This window comes from Sturnus vulgaris, chromosome 5, assembly GCF_052056855.1.
Source record: "Sturnus vulgaris isolate bStuVul1 chromosome 5, bStuVul1.hap1, whole genome shotgun sequence".
Taxonomy (NCBI): domain Eukaryota; kingdom Metazoa; phylum Chordata; class Aves; order Passeriformes; family Sturnidae; genus Sturnus; species Sturnus vulgaris.
In genome coordinates, this window is record NC_142247.1 from 35225386 (window position 1) to 35251070 (window position 25685).

Genomic DNA, 25685 nt, shown 5'->3' on the forward strand with positions numbered 1-25685 from the left:
AATTCACTCATTCATTCATCAGTGTTGCATGATGACAAAGAAAGAAAATAAAGAAATTTTAAATACATTTCTTTTTAAAGCACATTTTTTTGGCTTTCTGTTGATTTTTCTTTTCTGAAAAACAGCAAACCACCCAAACACAAAAAAAACCTTAGATCGCAAAAAAACTTGATTAGACTCTAACTCTAGTTGATTCTTGTTTCACATTACCATCTAAATTCAGACTTGTGCCAAGGCTTCTGAGGCTATGGAGAAACAGATTAACTTTTGAACTTTCTACCTCTCCAAATAAGATCAGTCCTTTTTTACTCTTTAATGTCTTTCTAGGCAGCTCATGTTTCTGAATCAAGCTGCAAAAATGTTTATTAAAAAAAAAAATTAAAAATGCTCTCAAGAAAATAGCTTTTCATTTATTTCTGAGAAATTAGAGAGAACGCTGAGCACTCAGTGGCCAAGTTACATCCATGCCACTTTGCAGCTACTGAAGGCCTCACAGCTCTGTTCAGTGCCCACCCTACAAACTCATCCTGCCTTTCCATCACCACATCCATTTGACTACAGGCCATGAATAGAACCTAATTTCACACTCAGTCCCTCTTAGGAAAAGTTATATTTTAACTCTGCATCCTGCCTGGGAAGGAGGGAAGTGGGAAGAACTAAGAAGGTCATGAGTCTTATAAAGCTACAGGTGGTGATGTCATCTGAGGTGCATCACAGGCAACCAGAAGGCAGCACACAAGGAATACCAGGATTTTACCAGCACGTGTTTGAACAGACAGTTCTCCAAAGCCTTCTATTATTCATTTTAATATAAACCCTTGCTAGATGCAGTGGATCAGAGCCATCACAGCTGTACCTGCCTATTCCCAGAAAGGACAAGGAAGTATCTTGCTTGTCACCCTTTCAGGATGACTTGCTGCACCAGAAGGCCAGCTTCTTATCTGAAGAGACATGTCATGCTGTAAACATTTCTAGTGGAGCTTGGGTTAGCAGCACTTGTAAGAAAACCCTAATGAAAATAAATTGTTATGTATTTACCCATATGCTGAGGAGCATATGGCTAATGCATTTAGACACTGCTAATGAAGTTAAGACTCTGCTAAATTTGTTGGCTCATGGATAACAACTGTTCACAATACCCACTCTGAGCCTGCTATAATTTTAGCATTACAACTGATACCTGGATGTTATTATACATACTGGTCTTGCTGACACAGAAGAATTGGATTTCTGGATGTGAGGCTCTCCACATACAATAAGAATGTGAACAACACAGGATGCTTCCAAAATCCAAATTGACAGGTAATGTGAGTAAGTTACAATTCCATGTAAAATAACAGAATTGCTCTTATTCATTCTATCCCTGACTTTGTTGCTTTCCTTCCCAATTTCAAGGACGAAAAGATTTTATCTATTCCAATCCCACTCCTTTCAGGTCAGTGCAACTACAGGCAAAACTGAAGTCACACTCAAAAAAGCAGCACTGTTTCTTTAGTTCATGTGTAAAAGCCATTGAGTTTACCACAACAGCTATTGGAACCCTCCTGCTCAAACATATCCCTTCTTTGCTGCTTTTCAAGGTGAGGGTCTCTACTTCCTTTGGAACCCAAGGTAAAGTCCAGTTTATGACCACACTGGCTCTACCCGTATGCTACCACCTTTGCAACTACACATTATCTCATTCTCGCAGCTCAAACACTGTAGCTCAGCTGTTTGGGTTCACTGCTGCTGCATGTCAGGCCAGAGATGGCTTTAATTTAGCAGTACATGCTGCTTGAAGAGCAGGGTGCACAGCAGATTCCAGAGGGTTATGTGATGAACATGCAAATGTATTCTCTAAAAGACATAACACATGGCAAACTTCCCTACACCATTCGCACGAGTCAGGTGTCATATGAATGATGCAGACCTCTGCTCTGACTGATCTTGGATAGCCATTTGGCAGCTGCCACCAAAAACCCATCAAAGGGCAGGAGTCAGGGATGGCATAGACGTCTCCTTCAGTGCTGTCATCTTGAGGACCACCTCACTCAGATACCTTTATTCATAGGCCAGAACTCAGGCCTAGTATTAATTCACTGCCCCACTTGCTCTGTGAATATTGCAAAAACATATAAACTCCCTCTGGCCTTGGAGCATCTCAGTTCATTCAAGACACCCATGATATCAGCTTCCCCAAATCTAACAGGCCCCAGAGAAGTTGTCCAAAATGTTTTACCATAACCTGATCAAAAAGCAGACCTATCTATTCCAGAACATCATCTTTACTGTTTTGGAGGTGAATAAAAGAGGCCCAAGGTGAAGTAAAAGATCGTTTTGATTATCCAGAAAAGAAGAAAGCTTTGCCCCAGTCAGACTTGCCCAAAATCACCCTGAGAGCCTGAAGAGAGCCAGGAGCACGATTAGGGAGTCTCTTATTCTCTGTGCTGCCACAGACGTCATCTCCTTCCCACTTAAGATCTGCCAGTTGCCTCAACCATTCCCTCTTTCCCCCCATGCAGCACTTAATAAGGCAAGCATGAAGTGTGTCAAAAAGAACAACCAAAGCATGGGTTAAGGGATACCAAAACCATGATAATGCTTTGTTGTAGAACAATGAAGTTCTGCATCTCCTTCTAGGGGGAATTGCTGAGGTCTATGGGAAGCATTCACACAAGTCCTGCCCAAAAATAAACGTTAGAGCTGCTCTAGGAAAAAGCCACACCATCAACACACCATTCCTTGTAATGAAAAAGGGAATTGTTTTTCCCTCAAAGTAAAAATGGTATAATCCAGAAGAGTAAAGGCATCTGTCATGACCACTAACCACCTTCATTGCATGGGTCACCATTATTCACCAGCAAGGCAGTGATGATTCATCCCCTTTTTCTATTACATCAAAGCTACCAATTGCTTTGTGCACCCTCATACTGTCTCAGCATCCATAAATGTTATTTAAAGTTGATGTCACATTCAGGTATATCTTGCAAACACAGTTATGGGAAACACTGCAAGTGCAAAGCTCCTGAGGACATCATGTCCCTACAGAAGGGTCTCTGAGGTGCACACACTGCTCCCCCCCCAGACACAGCTCACCCTGCTGAGACTCCCACCAGTGCAGGGAGAAGTTGGGGTGAGATACAGCACAGTTCTACCTGATGCTCATCTCAGAAACTGAGGATCAGCCCTTGCTAAAGACTTCAAATAGCATTTAGTTAAGTGGGAGACAGCCAATTGTCTTGACTTCCTGCTTTAGGCTCCCACAGACACTGCACCAACTTTGTCAGGTTATCTGACAATGCTAACATCTGATCAAAGGAAGTAACACAGACTATCAGATGAAACTCAGAAAATACACATCTTTAAAGGGGAAAGAGACTGGCTTTATAGATGTAGAAATAGACACATAAACCCACATCTAACCTCAGGTTTTCTGTCATGTTACAGACAACGAAGTGGCTAGGTTTTTATCTGCACCATGTACATATATGCCCTCCAGTCTAGGGTGGTAGCGTTCCCAGGACAGAAGAGAAGACCTGGATCGCCCCAAGAGGTCTATTCTGGCAGTCAGCAGCCCACAGCAGATGCACAAAGGTGTCTGGGGGAGACAAAGACAGGTTGGTTGGTGATGCCACAGCCAACCTTTCTGGTTCCACACAAATAGCTATCAAGTGGCAAAACACACACACCCTATCTCATTCTTCTGTTGTTTATCTGCACAAAGAAACACAAAACCATATGCAGGCTTTCACTATCAATGCAAGTCATTATTCTTGTAATTCAACCCAGGTCCAGAGCCTGAGAGCTCCTTTTCCTCCCTTTCCCCCCTTCTTGCTCCCCTCACTGTTTGCCTCTCTCCAACCTTGTTTAGGTTTGAATGCTGTGTCATTAAATTCCAGAGCAGTAAACGCTGCAGCCTCTCTAAGCACCCACACAGTGCTTTCTAGGCTAAAAATTAGACATGGGGTAATTTCAATCCTGCAAGGATTCTGCCTTTTATTTTCCTTTACGTCCAACTTGAAGGATGCTTTTGGCATATGTATAGTGAAGAAAAAGAAAAAAATGTTTGCTTTCTGCTTCCTCCCTGCACTCCCCCCTTTTCCACTCCCACCCATCAGCCATAAAACAACACAGCCCAGCCAGATCCCAAACTGAAATCAAGACAAAGCACCCACACAGCCCCCACTTCCATTCAGCAGAAATGGGCCGCTCTGGGGTAGTCCAGGATCTACAAGTAGGCCAGACTGGAATAAACAGAGTAAACAAAGAGCATCCTGTCCAAGCTGAGAGGGGCTAAAGAGAGTGATGTCTTTCATTAACATGCAAGGCAGGGATGCAAGCACACAGACAGTCAAAAGCATCACTGGAGCTTGCTAGGAGTAATAGGAGGAAAGCAATACATAATCACATAAGGGCTATAAGGACCCAAAGCACATCACTCAGCTGCACGCAACTGCATATCCCACCTACCAAGGATCAAAACAAGGCAGCAACCCACGCACCTACCACCACCCCAAAACATCAGGAGCAGCCCCAAAGCTGCTGCAGCACAGTGTGGCTCTCCAGGAGGCTGGCTAGGGAGCAGTGCACACAGGTACAGCACTAGGCGACCAGGGCCGTGCAAATGTCAGAGCCAATGACATTTAAAAACAGCATAGCTGTCATTTTAGGAAAGGAATGAGAAAGGGGGAGAAAAGCACAGCACAGCCATAGCAACAGGTCAAGTGTTTGCCAGAGAGAAAGGGTGATGCAGATAGGTGGCTTCTCAGTTTTCAGAGCATTTGTCACATAATAAAATCATTAGCCTGGGAACTGATTAAAGAGTGTGGTTTAGTTTTTCTGCAACCTGCTGCTATAAAGCCTATACAGATACAGTGTGAAAGTCTATGCTGTGTATGCCCCTGTGTCAATCATTACACAGCTATCACAAACAACCCTAATGTTTTTCCATACTCATAGGAAAAACGCAGCACATGGAGAGGTGAGCAAACAGTCAGGAATTTGTAGCAAAACAGCAGCCTGATGGCTGCAAGTCTGCTCAGTTATTGGAAAAAAATTGAACATGCTGCTTTTTTAAAGCAGCCTAATCATATTTACTATTACATCAGACTTACCCACCACAAATTGTTCTCATGCAATGGAAGAATTTTTAATCTAATATCTTGGTCTCAGATAATTTCCCAGCTACAGAACTGCAATAATTTCCTATCTTCTCATTGTTGAGATAAGCTGATTAACTTGGATATGTTTTAGTTTCAGAGTGTGATTATCTCCCTTTATTTTACAAGAGAGAGAAGGGGTGACTTACAGTAAAATAACTTTGTTTTCCCCAAGCCACCTCTTCAAATCTCCTTTTCTGTGATGGAGATAGGTCTTTTCCTGTTGCACTTTCCTTAGCCCCTTTACTTTCCAAACTTCCTCTTCCTCTCTCAAAGAGACTATATTAACAGCTACAATTATTTTACTCAAATAAAATACACTGTTCACAAGATCTCTGAAATAAGTAAAAAAGTCTCATGAACAAAATATTTTCTTGTTTAAAATGCCTTTGAAAGTATATTAAATACTCCACAACCCAGGACAACTGGTGAAATCCTGCTTGTACTGTTCCTTTGTTTTCAGGCACATTTAAAGAAGAATTGCAAGAAAAGGGTAAGGCCTAAAGGTCTGTTTACATGCACAGTGCAGCAAAACAGGAATCCTCATTTATTTCAGTAGAAGTGATTTATACCCAAGTAAGGGAGAAGACAAGCAAACCCCTGAATTTATACCATTACAAATTGTAAAATACTTCTTACACAATTTTGGTGAGATTTTTTTGGCATTTATTGTTCTTCCTTAAATTCCCAGATCCTAGATTTATTCTATTATGTCAAAGGGACTTCCTTGCCTGCTTTATTTCTTTTCCTTACATTTCTAGCAATCATATTCTAGGAGAAAAGCCTGAATTCATGAGAAGAGGAGACTTTTTGGACTGCACGGCTGCATATGTTGAAGCCTCTTGATTTCCTTTTATCTTCCAAATCTCATTTGTGTTCAGGGCTTTTCAACCTGTGTTAATTTGCAGACCAAATTTGATGCTGGAAATGTATGAATTACACATATGCAGATTCCCATACGGCACATATCAATTCATTCCTCTTAGTCACCATTCATTAATTCCTTTGAAATAAGTGTTCATGGTTGAAAAGCACTAGTTTGATGATTTAATAGGAGTATGGCTCATGTGTTTTCCCTGCAAAAGATTAGCAATACTAAGAAAGAGACAGCCTATTTAAAAGGGAGACTCTCCAAACAGCTATTTTGGTGGAAAGAGAATGGTTGCATAAACATGGAAGGGCAAGAACTTCTTAATATTATAGATGGAGCAACAGAAAAAAAAAAAAAAAATCAAACTTTTTTACTTCCCATTAAAAAAAATTATATATATGTATGTAAAAATAAATCCAACCCCAACAAGCCACTACTCATGCACAGCTCCATTTCACAGCTAGGCCCCTAAAACCACCCCTATTTCCAGTAAGGTGATGGGCAAGCCCTGCTTCTCCACTCCTGGGAAAGGGAAAGTGGACGATGTCCTATACTGACTGCAGTGAGAGCACTTGTGTCCCTGAAAATGCTCTCATAGACAAGAGCCTGCAGTATAAAAGCAGCACTCCCATTTCTGGCTCATTGCTATGGGCACTATTCTAGGAAAGCAGCCCCAGGAGCAGATCCAGAAAAAATGGCAAGCGATGTGAGAGGAGGAAGAAAAATTACCAAGAGGCTGGGTTCCTCCCTGCCTGTTCCTACTGGCAATGGTAGCATGGTAGAGAAGATGGGTGGTGAAATTCCAAAGTGCTGGATATATAGCCTGGCAGTGCTTGTGGCTTTAAACCACTCAACTCCATTTCAAAACAGTTATTTCTTGGTATCCCAAGATACAGTTTCTCAGCTACCTTTGTTTTTCTTCCTAAAAGGTAGTAAAATAAGGGTTAACTTTTTTCACTAATCTGATTTAAGTTACCTTAATAAATGCTATTCTAGTGACAAAATTTGCCTAACAGATCATATGATCATTTTGGGTCATTTCCCAAAACCTTTATACTTCTACGCTGGTACAGGGCGAGTCTATCTAGAACACACCAAAATAACTTAGTTTCCAGGCATCTTTACCTAACAGCAAGTGTTGGCAAGTAACTAATGATACCTGGATTTCACCACTAAGGAGCTACAGAATGAGTGGATTTCTGCCACCCAGCTGAATTGAAACTTGAACAGTGAAGGTGAGCCAGTCTGCATCCCATACCACCAAAATCTCTTGTAAGTTAAAGTCACCCTGCCAATTCCAGTTTAAATTATTCTAGAGTGGATTAAGTCTACTTTTTATGCTATTTCTTAAATGAAATCAGATGGACATGTAAAACTGGTATTTAAAAGGGTTTTATCTAATAATGAGTCAGATATTGACAGAACAATCACCATGCAGACCAAGGCAAGAGGCAATATATTCGCATTAATAATTCAGATCTCGGCATGGATATTGATGACCATGCACTTAACAGGGAAAACTGGGCAGCAGCTGGAGCTGGCCCAGATTTCCTGAAAAGTTGGGCTGCAACAGAGCCACATTGGAGAGATTTTACTGTAAGATCCAACCAGAGAAATGGCAGCTCCTCATTATTAAGGTATCTTGGAACTTCAGCAATACTACTGAAATGGAACAAGGAACAAAACTTAGCATTAGCAGTCTATTGAAAGAGGATGGGTGAGAAAAATGAGGGAATAAAATCTGGAGGCAAAATGCCACCACTTCCTCTTCTTCACACCTCTAATATTTGTGGCACAGAGAAACAACATCCAGCAGTACCTAATTCCAGTTACTGCTTGGGAGCAAGCAACACTAGAGACTTTAAAATAAACGTGTACAATCAGCAAAAGTGCAAACAAACAAAAGCTGTAGGAGCCAAAACCACTTGGAACAAAACAGTTGGGGCTAGTTAACATAACCTGCTCCATTCACATAACTAAGTTTGTTTCACTGAGGGCATGAACTTTCTTGGAACAGCTCAAGTAATTAACTGCAGGAGCTTATACATTTTCCTTCTCTCAAGTTGACTTTATCCTGGAATTACAGCTGCTTCCACACAACTGCTTCCACCAACTCATTCAAGAAGCTTAGTTTGGCTTGTCCTTTCTAGAGGGACGTGCCTGAAGAGGTGCTACCAGTGAGCTGTAAGATTCCTCCTGATGTCTATTCACTCTTCCCATCACTTTGAAACAAAGAAAAATATACCCTACCTCACGGAAAAAGAGCAGGTTTCCAATGAAAGGAAGAGGTGGAGGATGTCGGATCCCTACTCTGCTTAGTTTGGAGAATGCAGATGTGGAGTACCTGGAAAAAAAAATATAGCAAGCTAATTTTGGATCTTGTCATGATAGGATTTGCCACAGTAACTAGTCCAGGTGACTTCCCTGGATTCAGAGAGGGAGAAGATGCTTTCTGTGTTGGTCAGACAGAACTGCCAATGTGATTATATTGCTTGGCAGCTCCTCAGGTCACAAAAGTAAATGCAATACACTGGTGCTTCAGAGAGGGCAAAAGGACCAAGTGGCTTAAACACAAGCAAGCCTGCAAAATTGAGCAGTGGAATTAGAGAGCTGCTCCTCTTCCCACAGAGGGTCTTGTAAGTCAGAAGTGAATCTCCAAAGCTACAAGAGGTTACAAACAAGATCAAAAGAAGCATTTGGGGCTTGACTTCTGTGGCACTGCTGGGAAAGGAACAAGACAGATTTTCAGACTATTATTTTCTTCTTCCATCACCTCTACCTATATAGATCACAGAACAAAAATTCAAACTAGTCTCAGTTGTCCATGAGCCAAGACACTGTCAGTATGTTCAAGTCAAGCCTAGTACTTGGGCCAGATATGCTGATTAAGTGATTTTTAGAGCTGCCAGCCAGCAAATTAAATATAAAAAAAATATGGGAAAACAAAACCCAGACTGAAAAGCTTCATGCATCCCTTGTTTCAGATGAAACTGTGGCATGTTGACAGGGACAATACTGGAAAAAAGAAAAACCCAACCTCAGAGCCTCTTTATTTCCTCCCCTCCTCCTTTCTTAATACAAACAATGGATTTAAGTCAATGGACTTCAATTAGTGAAACGTGAAAGAGCAGGAGCTAGCAGCAGCTTTGATTACCCAAAAACGACTTTTGTTGTGCACTTCTATTTGCTGAGATTTCCTGCAGCACAGTACCTATTTTCGTAATGGTTTTTCTTTTGTGAAGGTATTTTACAAAAATCATAATCAGGAGATAGAGGTTTAATAATTTTGAATAGCAACCATTTTCTTTTTTTAATGGGGCAGTACAAACCTTCACAAACACAAACTCTCTCACATACCCAATAGAAATAATATGTCTTCAGTCTATGCAAGGACACTGTGTCAAGCATGACAAGGTATCATGGAGTAAAGGCACAGAAGTCAACATTTATTACACATTTAAACATAGTATTGACTTCCTGGCTACTTAACTGCTTTAAAAAAGATGGGATTTTTCTCAGCTAATACTCTTGGGAAAAGAAATGTTTTAACTTCAAAAATGACAAAATAGCCTATATGATACATTTTCATCCCCAAAGAGAGGACTTTTTTTGCTGCTGCTGCTGTTTGAAATCTTCCTGAAGTGTCTTTGTGTCATAGCAAAGCCCTCATCTTCAGTATGTAAACAGCAAAAAAGATTAAAATCCCTGTCAATGAAAACCTGCCAATTTTGCAGTATTCTGTCCTGGTGTTTTCACTGTAAAATACATGGCAGATCACAAAACACCAGGCTAGGCTACAGTTAGCTGCTCATTTCACTGCACACCAGACAGTCTGTAGACTCCTGGTTTTCACGTACAGCAACATGAAGAGTGACTGCAACAGAGGCATACACTAGACAGAGTAAATGATGTGAACACCAAATATTTAAAAAGGGGAAAAAAATAATGAGCACCATTTCACAAGGCAAGAAACACAGAGGCTGTGAAGACTATTTATACTTAGTTGAACAGTTCATCATTGTCAGCTTCTGAACATTACTGGCAGCTTCATACAGCTGAGGATTTGCTTTCCTTTTCCCCCCTCCTAATGTGGTTTTCTCCACTGCTTTTTATTCAGTTACATTTGAAGTAGGTTTTCGAAAGGTAGGGAACAACAGTTTACAATGAGATGGGAGAGAGAAGCAGTCTCATCAAGCTACAGACTGAAATATAACAACAAAAGGGTGAAGCCAGCAGGAGAAAAAAAGAATCTCATCAATAAACATATCTAGCTCTACTCCATGATTTTACAACATTTCTGGTCTTGTTGAAATATCTGATGTCCTACAGAAAAGAAAATAGTATGCAAGTGACCAATGACTGACGGGACAGTATGTATAAAAGGATCTAACACTGCACACATAGCCTTAATTTGACCATTACTAATGCAACAGCTTACTTTCTGCAGCCTTAAATATTAAAAGCTTCCCCCCATTTCTGCAATATTTCCACTCATACTCAGTATTTTGGGTGGGGTAGAGAGAGAGGAAAGAGTGCCTTTTGGACTTCTTTAAAAAAGGAAAAGGAAAAAGGAAAAGAAAAATTGTCTTGTATAACACTCAGTGAACACCAGCAATACATGAATCTGACAGCTTTGTGGCACAAACCTCTGCCTTTTGAGCCAGAAGAGGCTGATAACTCAAACAGGCCAATTTATGTGATTTGGTCACTCAGCATCCCCATGACACACACTTGGCTAGTAACTCAGAGCTGCATCCTAAGTACACTAAGTGCTGGGAGGGGAAGGTGGGCTAGAAGCTGGGCAAGTGCAAACAGGCAGGGTAGCCTCTTAGGCAAAGCCATTTGTCTGAGGAAGCTGTACATCCAAATGAAACAGCTCCAATCCTGCCTTATCACTAGTGAGAAGTCTTATTTCTCACTCTGCCACTTAACACACTTCTCCATTCCTTTATCACTAAAATTGGTATCAGGAAACCCCCTTGCTATGGGTACACATTGATGGTAGAAGATCAGCCAATGGACAAGAAAGGCTAAATCAAATGCAAAATCTAAAATTAGAAGAGCTACTAAGAGGTGATCAAGATAACCAAAGATATGGAACCACTTCTGTACAAGAAATAAGCTAACAGGCTATAATCTTAATCATAGAAAAAAGAAGAAACTGGTGCAGGTTATGACAAATATATTTAATATCATGCAAGGCTTAAAAATAAATTAGGAGTTATTACCCAAAAATTTAAAATATAGTATAAAAATCCACAAATGAATATTCAGGTGGCAGAATTAAAGATGAAACACTTTTCCAATATATAAATATACTAACTATGGAACTCCTTGCCACTGATGATTTTCTACTCTAGAAGTTTAAAAAACTTCAAATGGTGATAGAATAAATTAATGGGGGGTGGAGGGAGGTAATCAACAGTCACTTTTAGTTAGTAAATTTAAGAAATGTAAAAATGTAAGAGAAATACAGAGAAAATATTCAAGGAAAGGAAAGAAAATTAATCAAATTTTTTTTCTTAGGCAGGGAACTAGTCTGTCAGCTTCTAATTGCATAATAAGAGATAAGACTTTTTTAAAACCTAAAAGATAAAATCCCAGACACTTCAGCTTTCTTATGAGGAAGAGAGGAATGAGTCTACACAAAGTGAGAGGAATGAAAAGGATAAAACTCTGATGGCAGCAGTATTTAGTGGACAATCTAGTACATTCTCACTCAAAAGAGAAACATACCCTAATGTTTACACAAGTACAGCTTCCTGCACAATTCTTAATTTAAAAGCTGGGCATTATATTTTGAATTAAGTGACAAGACATCAAAAAGAACCAGAGGAACAGCAGCAATGAAGTAGATCAATAAACAATTCAATAACCCTTTGAAGACATTCAGATGGCCTCGGAGAGCAAAATGCTCTCTGTATACATTAAAATGCAACTGTTAGAAAGAAAGTTAATATGCCAAATGCATTCCTGTAGGCCAGCATGGCAGATACAAATTCTCTGAAATACTAACTTCTCTCCACAAAACACCATGCAAAAAAAATTAAGAAAAAAAAAAAGGAGAAACAGATAATTAATAAAAGTTGTGAAGGATATATAATCAACAGAACTAGCCACTAGTCATCTGTCCAGCCAGGTCAGTACTGAGATGATGCAGTCTACCATTAAGGGTCATCAATTTAGATAGCAGACAAGATTCCACAGTTTCCAATTCAGCATTGTGGAGTTCAACATCCTGTTGAAATTACACAAATTTCTCCCAATACACAAAGTGTGTCATTACTTCTACATCTAAGTAATACACAACCTAATAATATCTAAAAAGCTATAAACTGGGACACAGATTTAAAAAAAAAAAAAAAAAAAGTGATGTTATTTAATCTCATTGTTGGGAGTTGGAAGGTGCATTATTTTGCAAGACTGACTGGGAAAACAAAGTATTTTGCTGAGATAATAGAAATCATTCCTGCCAAACGAGAGACAATCGCTATGCGTTTTTACCTATTTGCCTCTCTTTACATATTCCTATACCAGACTCCAGTTAACACGGGGGTGCATTTTGCTCAAAAAACTAGTGATAATGCACACAATAAAGATAGCCTCCCCAACATTACAATGATAGCTCATGAAAAAATATACAAGCATCCCTGAGAGCCCAGGCTCACAAAAACATCATCCCAAAGCTGGCTACAGACTTTCAGCTCTCAGCCCTCTCTGGGAAATTTTTCATTATGAATACTGCAGCAGAGTCACTGGAGAGCTTCCATCACATAAGTCTTTCCTCATTATATTTAAGGTGGAAAATCATTATCGGGTCCCATTCTGACAAGGGAACACACAGAAAACAGGTCTTGCAAGTGGATGAGTATTGCAGCCAAAGTGGATATCATCCCAGAAGGATACAGCCTGTGCTGATTATTACCTCCAGAAAGTACACCCACTGAAAGAAAAAACAAAACAAAACCACAAAATTAGATCAGCTGTCCATCCAAAAGACAGTCCCTCAGAAAGCAGAAGAGAGAAAAATGGGGAAAATAAATCCCTCTTCCTGGGTCAACACAGGCCACCAAATTGCCCTTTGCTGTTACCCAGCAGTACCTCTGGTGGAAAAGGAGGGATTTGCTGAAAAAAAAATACACTTGGACATGTAGAATATCAAGCTCAGAGTATGGAATTATTACTATACCTCCAAAAAGAGATACTTAATATCCACAAGTATACCTCTAAGAATGAACTGAAATTAATCTTCAAGAGACACTTTAGTCAGTTTGGGATAAGGATATTCAAGTAATGCAATTTAATTTTCAAGCTCAACAAATCTATACTTTTTAACCATGAATTTGTAGAGCTGTAATAACAGTTTCAGAGATAATGAGAAGTTCTATGTAACACTTGCTCTCCTTAATCACTTGCATGCACTCGCAGAGCCTTAATTTTGACATAATTGCATAAGAAAAAATAAAGACATTGCACACACTTGCACCATCTGCCTCTACAGGGCAGATGCTTTCCAGCTGCAAAACCTAAATGATCATAGGACATTATTTCATTGAAATATTTGCTAATACATCAGGAACAGTGTGCAGAAAAGGCAAGATGATATGCCCAATATTAAATTTATACCTCATCTATATGCTAACAGTCATCTTTTAATCCATACTGTTCTGGTCTGTCAAACAATTTCCTTCATGTCTCTTAAGAGAACTGATAGTCTCAAGACATTGGCTGTAACAAGGCTTCAGGTTGTCACAGTATATTTAAAGTTTTGGGGGTTGCTTTGATTTAAGTTCTAAAAGATTAGCAGTGAATCAAGGCAAATTAAATGAAAAAGCCTACACAGAAAAAGCAACACTCTTCACCATATTCCAGAGTAGTCCTGCAAGAGACAGATGGTCTGTACAGCAGGTCAATGACAATATTTCATCACCTCTCTCAGAGTGTAACCTCTTCACACTGGGCGGTGACTTTTCCAAATAAAGAGCAAATGAACAAGAGTCATAAATCCACAGCTTCAGCCCTTCTGTGTTGCCCCAACACCTTTAAACAAAACGATGGAGGTCAACAGCAGCAGAGGCTGTTGGCTCCTTATAGCAATATATAACCTTGAGAAAGGAGGCTTGAGCTCCATCCCGAGTGACCACAAAGAGGAGTCTCCTCACCAGGAGGATTGTCCACAGCAGATGCAGATCTGAGGTCTGGTGCATCCATGAGGCCATACATGATGTCTGCAAGAACAGCTGGGTCAGAGCTATAGCTAAGCTCAGCTCATGTCCCAGCCCTACTGCCTTAACCACACACCAAGCCATCCTTTCACTCCCTAGGACCACTGGCACCATATCTTTATTAAGGAGTCACTTCCTCAAGTGCCTGTTTATTCACACAGATATTGTGGGGCCTGCAGAAGGAAATGGTACCACCTCAAGGCCATAGATGTTCTTGTTTCAGCCAGGAAGATTGACGCTTGCAAAAACAGGTGCATTGCTAGAAACACAGTGCTCAGAAACAACAGTAAAATTTCATTACTTTTTTTTTCCTCTTTCCTCAACTAATTATATATTTTAATTTTTCAAATGGACATTTAATTAATTAATTAAAAGGGACATGAAGTGTCAACCTTATCAACCTTCCTAATTGTTATGCAATTTCACGTCCTAGTGATGCAACTTAATTTGCAGACAATATGGTGTCGGTTTTTGTATGCACTTCAGCTGTTCCTGCGCACCAAGAGGAATTGTATGGATGCAGGAAACAGCTTCGTATTTAAACTGAGTGAGAAAAGTCTTCTTGGGAGCCCAATCATTCCAGATTTCCATTGACAAAGAAGGTACTTATTATGTCACTAGCCCATTATTTCATAGGGCCGAAAAGGGGGTTGCAATGCTGTGGTGGATGAAGTCCCAAAACGTTATTTAGCAACACACCAAGTAGTGGTGTGAGTGCAGGCAAAGACACATTGCATTCCCTCTAGAGTCTACCAACCTCAGCTGCCTTTCATATCTTATTCCATGTAGTTGTGGTCTATCACACAACTTGTCCAGTGTCTGCTGCTGTCAGGAAATTGGTTTCAGAGTTCAGGTCTTGTACCACTTTCCACAACAGCACATGCACACTCAGTGCCATTAAGAACCAGCTGGCACAAGCTTTGCATGATGTCACACCCTGCCAGGAAAGCCCTGGGAAAAAAAAAATTGCTTCAAGATGCTCAACGCCTCCCAGTGCTTTAGGGCCAGACACATCTCCCTTAACTGAAGGTGATGTGGGGAATACAGCTCTATCCCCCTTTTTGAGACCAGCCTGTCAGCATACATGTGGCAGGTACCGAAGCAGGGACAAAGTATCTGGAGCAAACTTCAGGCCTTTTCCCCCTTGTAATATAAAATGAGCTGCAGTGACAGACTACAGGGACAACTCACCTCCCTAGAGACAGTTCTGGATAAATGCTCAGACCTCAAGATTACATAGCCCATGAACTAGTTCTATTTATTTATTTTTAAGTTAACACCAAGGAGCAGCCATCCATCTCGTGCACTGAATATGGCAGAGGTCATATCAACCAGAGACATACATGATCAGAGCACCAGAGATCATTTCATGGTGTTCAGAGAGCCTGAATTAATGGTCCACAGCCCGACTTTGTTCTGGCATTTCCTAACTTGTGTGGGCTTGACTTCACAACCTCAATGTGTCTTTAATGCAATTTTCTTTGCAAGGTCTCATAATAAAACCCCACGACTCATTAAAAATACATCACATTGTATCATTTTGCATCCACAGTGGTCATCAAAAGACCCTAGACTATGGCAGAGACCTTTGCCAAGTGAGCTAATGGAAGAGCTGACAGAAGAGGCAGGTTGTCTTTCACACAAAGGAGCTGTGAAGCACAGCCTGCTAGAGTCAGTACTTCCTCAGAGAGAAAAAAAAGCCAGCAAAATTGAAGAGCTGCTAAACCAAAATGCTAGGCCTCTTTTTTGGGTGCTGACATCCTACCAGCAAACCCTCATCTGTTCCTCTGGCAGTATTGCCACACCCTCATTCTTCCTCATCCATGAACCTGTCACCAGTCTCTGCTTCTCACTGGAGCTGACTGCACTGCCACCCAGACCCTGCATCACCTCCTATCATGAGCTCCCCAAGTGACCCCTTCCCAACACAGTCCCACACTGGTTTGTATCAGCCATTCATCCTCCTTTATGCAGCAATTTATCCCAGTTTCTCCTTGCCTAGCCTCATTCCTATTGGACTGTCTGCACAGGCTTTGCACACTTGCAGTTCTTGCACCCAGATCTCACTGCTGCTATGACACTCCAACACAATCCCATCAGAGAAACTCAGAGCAACCAACTGCTCTCGGGGACCTGCTGCCTGGTCAGTCCTCCACACACACAAAGGGTGGGACTATGCTTAGCAAAGGCAGAATCAGAAACATTAGCTTAAAATTATATATAAACAGAAGAGATTCCAGTGAATATGTGCTAACTAATTTTTCAAAGACTTACAATTTGCCCAAATTTGCATGAGAAAGGAAAAAGGTACATCCACTGACAAAAGCCCGCCTCCTCTCAGCAAATATTGAAACCCTGCTTTAAAGCTAATATAAAAATCAGAATATCACTTCTTAAGAATAATAAAATAATGAAAAAAACCCCCAACCCCCAAGAGATTCCCAAAATAAAACCAAATGTTTTTCTTTAGTATTTATCTCAGAAATTATGGAGCTCATTTTAACTAAAAATTTTCAATAATTCCATCTAAAACAGACAGCAGCTCCAGAAAACTTCAATCCTAGCTGCTTGGAGTTTGATAAAGCAATAAGCAATTTAAAATAGAGTTGTATAATGGGAGCATCACACGACCTTAATTTGTGGTGCTTGCAGACCCACCTATAATTAAAGCCAGACTTAAAATAAAGGAAGTGCTGGCTCTCAGTCTGAGAGCACACATAAAATCTCAGCTCATAGTTGGTTATTTTATACAAGGTCTAATCCATTATAGCACAGGGGTGACAATGACAACATTGTCTGACCCTTAATTACAGGAAAGATGCTATAACATCTGTACATAGTAGACAGCGTATGATAACTTGGAATTAGTAATGGAGACACTGCCTGCTCCCTGTGACTTAAATATCAGGAGTAGTGTGATACCATGAGGAGAAGATCTTTATCTTTCTTGCTCAGTTTTTTATTCCCCCATTTCTCTCATCTTTCTATACAATGACAACAACAACAAAAAAACCCAATACCACAAACTATTAAATTGTACTTCACACAAACACATTTCATTTTCAAATCTTTAGGGTACACATGCACCTTTGGAGGAGTGATCCCATATCCTGGCATGTGGATGACCCAGGCACACAAAGCAGCACACAAAGACCCACTGGAAGTGAGGCTGCTTCAAGGAACAAATGACCATCTACTACATCATGAAATAGCACTGGTGCTGGCTGCAAAGCCTCAGAATTGAACAAGAGTAGCTACCATGCATGCATCTAAATAGTGCAAGTCCAGAGCTCTACTTTGCTGCATGACTTAATACCACTAGAGTTAAAGTAAAGGGTGTCTGGAGCTCCTTTCATGCAAAGCAAAGCACAGAACTGCAGTCACCAGGGAGAAACATCATTAATTTCTGAAGGGAAGAAGAGAAAATCCTTCCAACCTCGGGGCTCATGCACACGTGAACAGTGAGAGGAAGTATAGAAGTGGGGTTCAAAGCCTTGTGGCAATACAAAAAATAAACTCAGCCTCCTTTTTTCCTTTGCATCTTATTCATGTCTTCTTGAGTATCTGTGGACTGACAAGAGTTGAGCTCACAGAAAAGACAAGTAATTCAGTCTTTTTCATAACGTGAGTTCATCTTAGAGACAGCAGATAGAGCAAGGAATATGCATAGCATATTCCCTACTCCAGGACAAGGAGAATACCCTTTAGCAACCTCAGGCGTGAGACAAGGAGGAGCAGTGAAATTATTTCAATCACCTTTCAGTGTGCTTGAGCAGTCTACCACCATCACTAGCCTGAGTAAGCTATCATGGGCCACTAACAAAGGCAGAAAATCATTCCTACAAAATAGAAGATAGTTGAATAGATGCCAAACAAAGCCAAAGGAAAAGCAGAATTTCAAACAGACTGGATGAAAGGATTGCAGGAAGCAAACTTCAAGGAGATCCTCTGAACTTAAAAAGTACCTAAAAAAAGCAGGCTCAAGTGTTACTCCCAAGTGCCATCCAGATTAAAAGCAAAACAAAGGCAATTGGGGTTTCCTGGAGCTCTGAATCACCCATTCAAGCCAAAGGAGACTGAGCAACTGACTACACACAGATAGAGCAACCCTGGGTATGCATTAAACGTCAAACCCAGAGGAGAACGGACTGAGAGGTGTTTTCCTTCTTTAATCACTGAAAAATGCAGTAATGCCATGCTTTACATGGAAAACAGCAGGTTGGATGGTTCAGACAGAAGTATACTTTTTAAGATGACATACTCCTCTCTCTGGGCTGTTGGCTATTTTTAAAAAAAGTGCTTGTTTACACATTATCTCATCTTCTGACTGCACTTTGAAGTCCATTCTGGCCATTTCTCTATGACAGAGACAAATTCCAATCCTTAGGAATAATTCCCTTAACTTCACAGAGAAATGCTTGTTCAAGTCAGATAATTTTCATGTAGAGGCTGACATGGAAATGGGTTTCCTGGACCAGAGTTGATTTGCATTATTCGGTGTCATAGCACATGACAGCTTACTCTGCAGCCCACTTGTCTGGATCTTCCATAATCCAGACAGCCGCACTCCCCCTCTCCGTGAAGCAGTTGTGCACATGACAGGAAGAACTAATTTTAATGAAGAGTCTTTGCTCTTGTATTGGTCATGTTCTCTCTCAACCTGTTTATCTGGCAGGCTCCTGGACACAATTTGTAATCATTGCTCCCTGCTAACAATGGAAAAGTCTATTACTGTCGCTTGTCCCTTTGACTCTGGGGTTTTTAACATCTGACATACCGCTGCATGAGTAATGTAGCGTACTAATCCATTAAAGACCCCCTTCCCAGCATCTCTCAGAGGACCTGCTATTGCACCCCCGTCCCAGCTCACCCTCTCTCCTGCAGTTAAACAGCCTCAAATGCTCCTGGCACATGAAAGCCAAACACTTCAACGCCTCAACTGCAAATTCGCCAAGACAGAGACCATCTTTCCATTACATCGCACACCCTTCACGTGCGCAGCAGAGCCCTGATCTTTGACAGGGGTTCATAGCTACTGCTGAAACAAAAATGATAAATAAATCATCAGCACCAGGTCCCCTAAAGTGTAGGGAAATCCTGTGTACTGTCATTCGATTACTTTTTAACTACCACAGCGAACTAAAATTTCACAGGGAAATAACAATAGTGAGTCATTAGCAAGAGCAATTCACCTTCAAAGGGAGGCAAGAGGAGAGCTGAAGCCCAGAGAAGCCAGTTTTCCTCACTCTCTCTGCAAGCACCTGGGTGCAGTACAGTGATCTTTTCCAAGGCAGAACAAAGACACTAGATGATGATATACAGGGATTTTAAAAGAGTGTAGAAAGTTTATAAAACTAAAAGGGCTGACAACAGAACTAGGATTGAGAGCAGAAGAGAATGAGAGCAAGATGTGATACAAGTGACAGAAATCCTGGCAGGAGGAAAGAGGCTCCCTGAGGGAAAGGAAAGGGCCTCTTAGCTAGATGAAGTCACAGAGAAATCACCTACCTACTGGAGAGGGGACATAAGACCTCAACACCAGCTTGAGCAAGATATGAGGAAGGGACTCTGATATTATGAAATATATTAATTATTGCAATTGAATTTGTGTATTTGTCCTTACTAAAACAATGACTTTTTTTTTTCAGGCTCATTACAGATCTACATCATTATTTCCAGCTTTACTTTGTCTCCAAGGAGGTAACTGTGAGACATGAAGTTGGATGCTTGAAGAAAAATACTTTTACTTATCTCTGGGGAGTTGAAGTTTAGTGTTTGCTGTAAGAGAGGCTAGATAGGAAGATCCAATGATGGCCCAAAAAAAGCAATAGATAGAAAACTTTGAATTGGAGGAATACAAAAAAAGACACTCAGGAAAGCATTAGCAAAATCTGCTCAAACCATGTAAAACACAGTGGTGCACAGGTCTAATACACCATGTGCAACCTAGAAAAAGGTGACCCTCCCCAGCCACTACCAGAGCTCCAAAGACAATCTTTAATGTCTTCCCCAAGTGATAAGTGAAAAATGGGGTTGCAATGAAAAGGCCCACATAAGGTGGAGCAGTCCCATACTGGCACATCACACTGCACAGTGGCTGCTTTTACTTTGACACTACACTAGGAATAGCTAATTCAAGCTGAGATACTTTTGAATCCCTTAGGAAACCATACTTCTATATTCATTTATATATCCATATATTTACATTCACGTGCATACATGCACACACTCTAAATCTGTTCGTTTTCCCACAGAGCAAAATTAACATTCAACCATTTTTTATGTTTTGGACACTGGTCATTTTCCACAAGAGTTACTATACACCACTGATGGGTTTTTCACTCTGAACATCCATCTTTAACATTAATCTATCCCTCATAGATGCACCTGCAACAGAGGTGAGGATGATATTCTGCTATACATCATTCCCACCTTCTCCCTCCAGAATGGACTGATTTTCTCCTCCTTGGGCAGCTTCCCTGCTGAACAATGTAAAGGACATCACAGAAAGCCTAATATGCAAGGCTGAAGATCTTCCATGCCATGGTCCCACTAGTTCCAGTTAGTTTTGTTCTATTGTATTATTTGGGCTGCCCGCTGGAGAACCTAATCCTTCTTAACTCCTGATATTTCCAATCCATGCAAAGGACCAGAATCCATCCATGATGGCACGTTAGCCTAGGGATCTTCAAGCTGGAGTAAAAGCTCCCTGCTGTGGCAATTTCCCAGTCCTCAAGATAAAATAGAAAAAAAAAAATAAAAACACACAAAAATCACACAACAACAACAAAAAAAACACCCACCACAATTTAAAGATTCTCAGAAGTGAAAGATGGAAAATGGAAGTTATGTGAGGAAGGAATTGGATGGATGACTTAATGAATTGGTTTAGAAGATTGATTGATTTCTCTTTTGCATCTACAGGCATCAGTATTTACACAAAACTTCCAAAAAACATTTCTTGCACTTATACAATAGAAAAGGTACCACTCATAACTGCAGAAAATCCAAGGCAGCATCCTGCTTGTTGGGGGTTGAATTGTTCCCTTTCCTTTCTGTGGAATTTTTCCCATTGTTATGCAAGTATTTGTGGCTACACTTCAGTAGCAATAGTTTTCTCTCACAGTGGGGTGGGGAACAGGGGCAATACGGGAAAAGGAGAGGTGGGACAGAGGCCTGGGCTCTCTCTCTCACTCGCTGGTGGAGCCGAAGGAAGACGGCCAGAGCTCCTACCTACCATCCTCCCGCCATCCCAGCGCCGGGAGCCACGTTCCCTGCCATCAAACACCGCTCTGCTGCTCTCCCACCTCATCCTGCTGCCTCCGGGCACTCTGCCGAGCACCACGACCCACACCGTGAGGGGGGAGTGGCTCCCCCATCCCTCTCAGCCCTGGGCGCTGCCGCCATCACCCAGCGGGCCCTGCCCTGCCCACAGCACCGGGAACTGAGCGCAGGGAGAGGGCCTTGGCCAAAAGGGACTGGAACTGAGTTACACTGCTCTGTTTTGTTGTCAGTTTTATAGCTGTTGTTGTTGTTTTCTGCTACTTTGCCTAGTTAGATATCAGTAAAGAACTGTTGTTCCTATCCCCATATCTTCTGCCTGAAAGCCTCTGATTTGAAACTATAATAATTGGAAGGGAGGGGGTTGCACTCTGCATCTCAGGAAAGGGGTTCTTGCCTTTCCTTAGCAAAATACCTGTCTTTCAAACCAAGACACTGCTGAAGATTGACATTTTCAAAATTAAGTAGCATCACATAACATACACCTAACAAAATGGCTAAGGTGCTCTGCACCAACAATACTGATCTTTAACACCAGCACAACTCAGAGCATTTGAAATATGACCAGCATAGTGCCAAAATCTAAAGGGACAAGAGGAGAACAGGTAACAATAAATCTGACATCATCCTTAAGTGAAGCAATGGAACTATCACTTTAGAATGCCATTAACAAGAAGTTTGAGAAGAACTGAGAAAGCAATTAAATGCCTTTCAATATTGTCAAATGAATTGGGGTGGGTTTAGGGTAAGTTTTCTTGGCAGGTGTACAAGTACGGATGATAAATACAACTCTACCAACAGCATCTGCTTGGACTAGTCCAATGTGCTAGAAACACTAGACCACATAACATCTTGCCTGAAAGACATTTTACACACTACACAGAGAACTAACATGACACCAACCTTGACAAGCTAAGAATTGGCTCAATGCTTGACAACAAAATGTGACCCCTTATCATGAGGTATTGATCCACAGGACTCTCATAAGGAGGATTTACAGACACAGTTTCTTACTTGCAAGTAAAAGGAATTATGAGTTACAGCTACTTAAGTCTGGCCCCAGATTTTCTGTGCTAAGGAATGTGTCCACAGCCTCTCTGTAGCATCCTGCTGCCCTAGAGCTGTAGCCATATGCAAAGTCATGGGACTTGATTGTAAGAAATCTGTCCCAGCAGCTATTTGATAGATAGCTATTGGCCATCAGCCACCACCAGCAATGGTCCCATTCACCTGAAGAGTGACCAATCCACCCTGGCCATGGCATTTCTAAGGGTACAATTCAGGCAGCAGGTCATCTATTACAGCAGGACCTCAGAAGGCAGCTAAGACAATCTGAGAGCTGACTGCGGCTGAAAAAAGTTGCAACCTTCTCCCTCACCACCTCATTCCACATATTCCCTCTTGCTGCTTTCTCTATGTTCATCTGATCCCTGCTCAAGCTGATGCAGCCACTAAACCAGCAAACTATCCATCAACCCACCATCACCAATTCCACCCCCAACCATATCACAAGTACCATGTCTATGCCTTTCAAATTCCTCCAGAGATGGTGACTCTTCCTCTTCCCTGGGCAGCCAGTTCCAGGGCTTGACAATCGGTTTGATGAAGAACTTGTCCCCAGTACCCAACCTAAATCTCCCTGAGGCCATTTATTCTTGTTCTATCCCTTGCTCCTTGAGAGAGCTGACTGACTCCCACTGCACCACAACCTCCTTTCAAAAACGGGCCACCAGGTGCAAGTGAGGAAACAATACAGAGCACTGCTGAAACAACTAGCCTACTGCTACAAAGTACTGCTCAGAAAAGACATGGGAGGGAGTAGTAGGTGGAGCTCAAAGGACATTTTGAAAGAGATTTAAGGATGGGGAAGAGAAAATAAAACAAGCTTTTAAATATCAGTGCAGTATATCGAACAGAAAGTTGAGATGTGCCTTGACTGCTGCCTACAAATACTTACACGAGAACAAGCCCTAACAGGAAGCAGCTCCTCATCTTCCAGGATAAAGTCAAAATATTCAGAATTGAGTGTATACATTTCAGAAACGAAGTCCTGAATTCAGATGCCATTTCTTGGGGCTGAGGTTATGTAAAGGTCAAAACAGTCTACCAGGAAAGCTAATGGACTCACTGCAGCTTTCAGAAGAATCTTCTTTATTTCTTAACCAAAAGAAAAAAAAAATACAACCAACCAAACCCCCATACCACACAGCACTTCCCCCTACAAAGTCTAAAGGAAAATACGGAGCCTTAAACTAGAAGTCAAACTAGATGGAAGCATAGCTCATTCTGGTCTAGAAATTATAGAAGTGATTAGCTATTGCTCTAATTGTTGTTTGCTATTGATGGAAGAGGGACTATTGTCCTCCTCTCCCATCAGGGAGGGATTTGTGCTACTAATACAAATCAGTGACAAAGTCACGGCACTGGCCCCTTCCACAGCAATACAATCACACAGCTAAAGGCAGCTACAAAAAGACTTTGGACAGAAATTGCCCACAGCTTATCTGCAAAGCAAGTATTTGCCTCTTGGAATGGAAGGCTAAACAAAGACACCAAGCCAGCTAACATTTAGCCAAGCAATCCTAGACACCTTTAGGCTTTTCTGTATAGAAACATATATTACAATCTAGAATTTGTTACCTTATCCTACCACATTGTTTCATTAAATATATTTTAGGACAGGTAGCCTTCTATTGAAAAACACAAAAACATCTAACAGGAAAGATACATCTCTCTTCCTTATGCCAAATAAGGGCAGTTGGGAAACAAATTATTACATACATCTTTCACTCTTCTAATAAATAAATAAATCAAAAATAAAAATCAATTTAAAAAAAGGCAACAACTCAAAATAGTAATTCTTTGAAGGGGAAAAAACAAAAGAAACTTCTTCATGCTCACAGGGAAATATTATTAAAGGGCACAGTCACAGAGATACCAGACCACAATGTAGTCACCATTTTGATGTTTACAAATCCAGCACATCATCATTAAACGATACTGCACAACCCTCTAGATATACAGGGGAATGAGCACGTGTGGATGTATGAACGGCTGTAAAGAATAATTTCCAACTTACACTAACTGCCAGCAACCTAAAGCACCTTTTAAGGAATGAGGAAAAAAATAAAAACCTACCACTTCAAAGTCAGCCCCCAAATACACTTTCCAGTATACAGAGCACTTTCTAAAAGACATATTGATATACTGAATCTCTAACAAACTTTCTTCTAAAATTAAAACTGAGAAACAGCTCATTTGTCTAACTTGCTTGTAATACTAGACCTTAGAAGGCTTGGTCTCACCTTCAAGACATGAGCATCCAGAGGAAACCACATATTCTTCAGCAACCAATGCCTGCACTGGTTTACTCCAGGAGACAAAGGCAAGCAGGATTAATTATTCCATTAGCAGAATATATTGCACCTGAGACTTGTTACTATGGCCAGGCCATCTGTGGGCTTAAACTTCCTGAAAATTAAAGTTGAGTTACTACTCCTCTCTCCTGACAAGTCAAAGGCAGAAGAGCTGCTTTTTGATTCTGAAGCAAGTCTGTTTGAACAGAGTTGTATTTTATGGCAGAGCACAGCCCTTTTTTTGCAGGTTTGCCTCTGGTTGCTTGAGCACTGGCACAGGCTTTCAAATGCACCCAGCAGATCACAGCTTTTCTTGCTACGGAGCACAGCAGTAAAAGTCTAAAAGTCTGACTTGTGACGTTAGAAACCAGCATCTGAGCACAAAAAAAAGGAAGAGTTTGATGGCAGTAAATGGCAATGGGACAAAATTTGGGGACTGGCTTGTCTGAATTACTTGTGACTCAGCTTACAAAAAAAAAAAAAAAAAAAGTTTTTTACAGTTATAGCTGTTGGCATGTTGGTCAAAGGGCATCTGGACTTGCCTGCACCTGGTTGGTGAAACATTACAACAAATATATGGGAGATGACTCAGAGGCCCTAGGAAACATCCTCAGACCAGTCATCTGAGGCTACTGTGGTTCTTACTGTTCCATTAGCAAGTTGTGGCTGGTGATAAAATAGGTTGCATCTCTCAAAGGCTGTAAGCGTGTGGCAGCTTTTCTTTGTTTATAAAGATAATTTAGTGCTTATGGAAGATGACATGGCAGCTCAGGAAGCCAAGGAACCCCAGGTATGCAGTAATTACAGCATCCAC

The 25685-nt window shown here is 41.0% G+C and overlaps 1 protein-coding gene across 3 annotated transcripts in view; it reads right to left on the reverse strand.

Moving 5' to 3' along the window:
* Nucleotides 1–25685, reverse strand: part of TBXAS1 (thromboxane A synthase 1) — a 256159-nt gene that overhangs the window by 164442 nt on the left and 66032 nt on the right. For all 3 annotated transcript variants that reach the window (XR_015803902.1, XM_088165417.1, XM_014876964.2), the window contains one exon: nucleotides 8260–8353. Coding sequence is in view for 2 of the 3 variants with exons in the window: in XM_088165417.1 (XP_088021543.1) it covers nucleotides 8260–8353 (94 nt within the window). In the remaining variant the exon portion in view is untranslated. The remainder of the gene's footprint in view (nucleotides 1–8259; nucleotides 8354–25685) is intronic.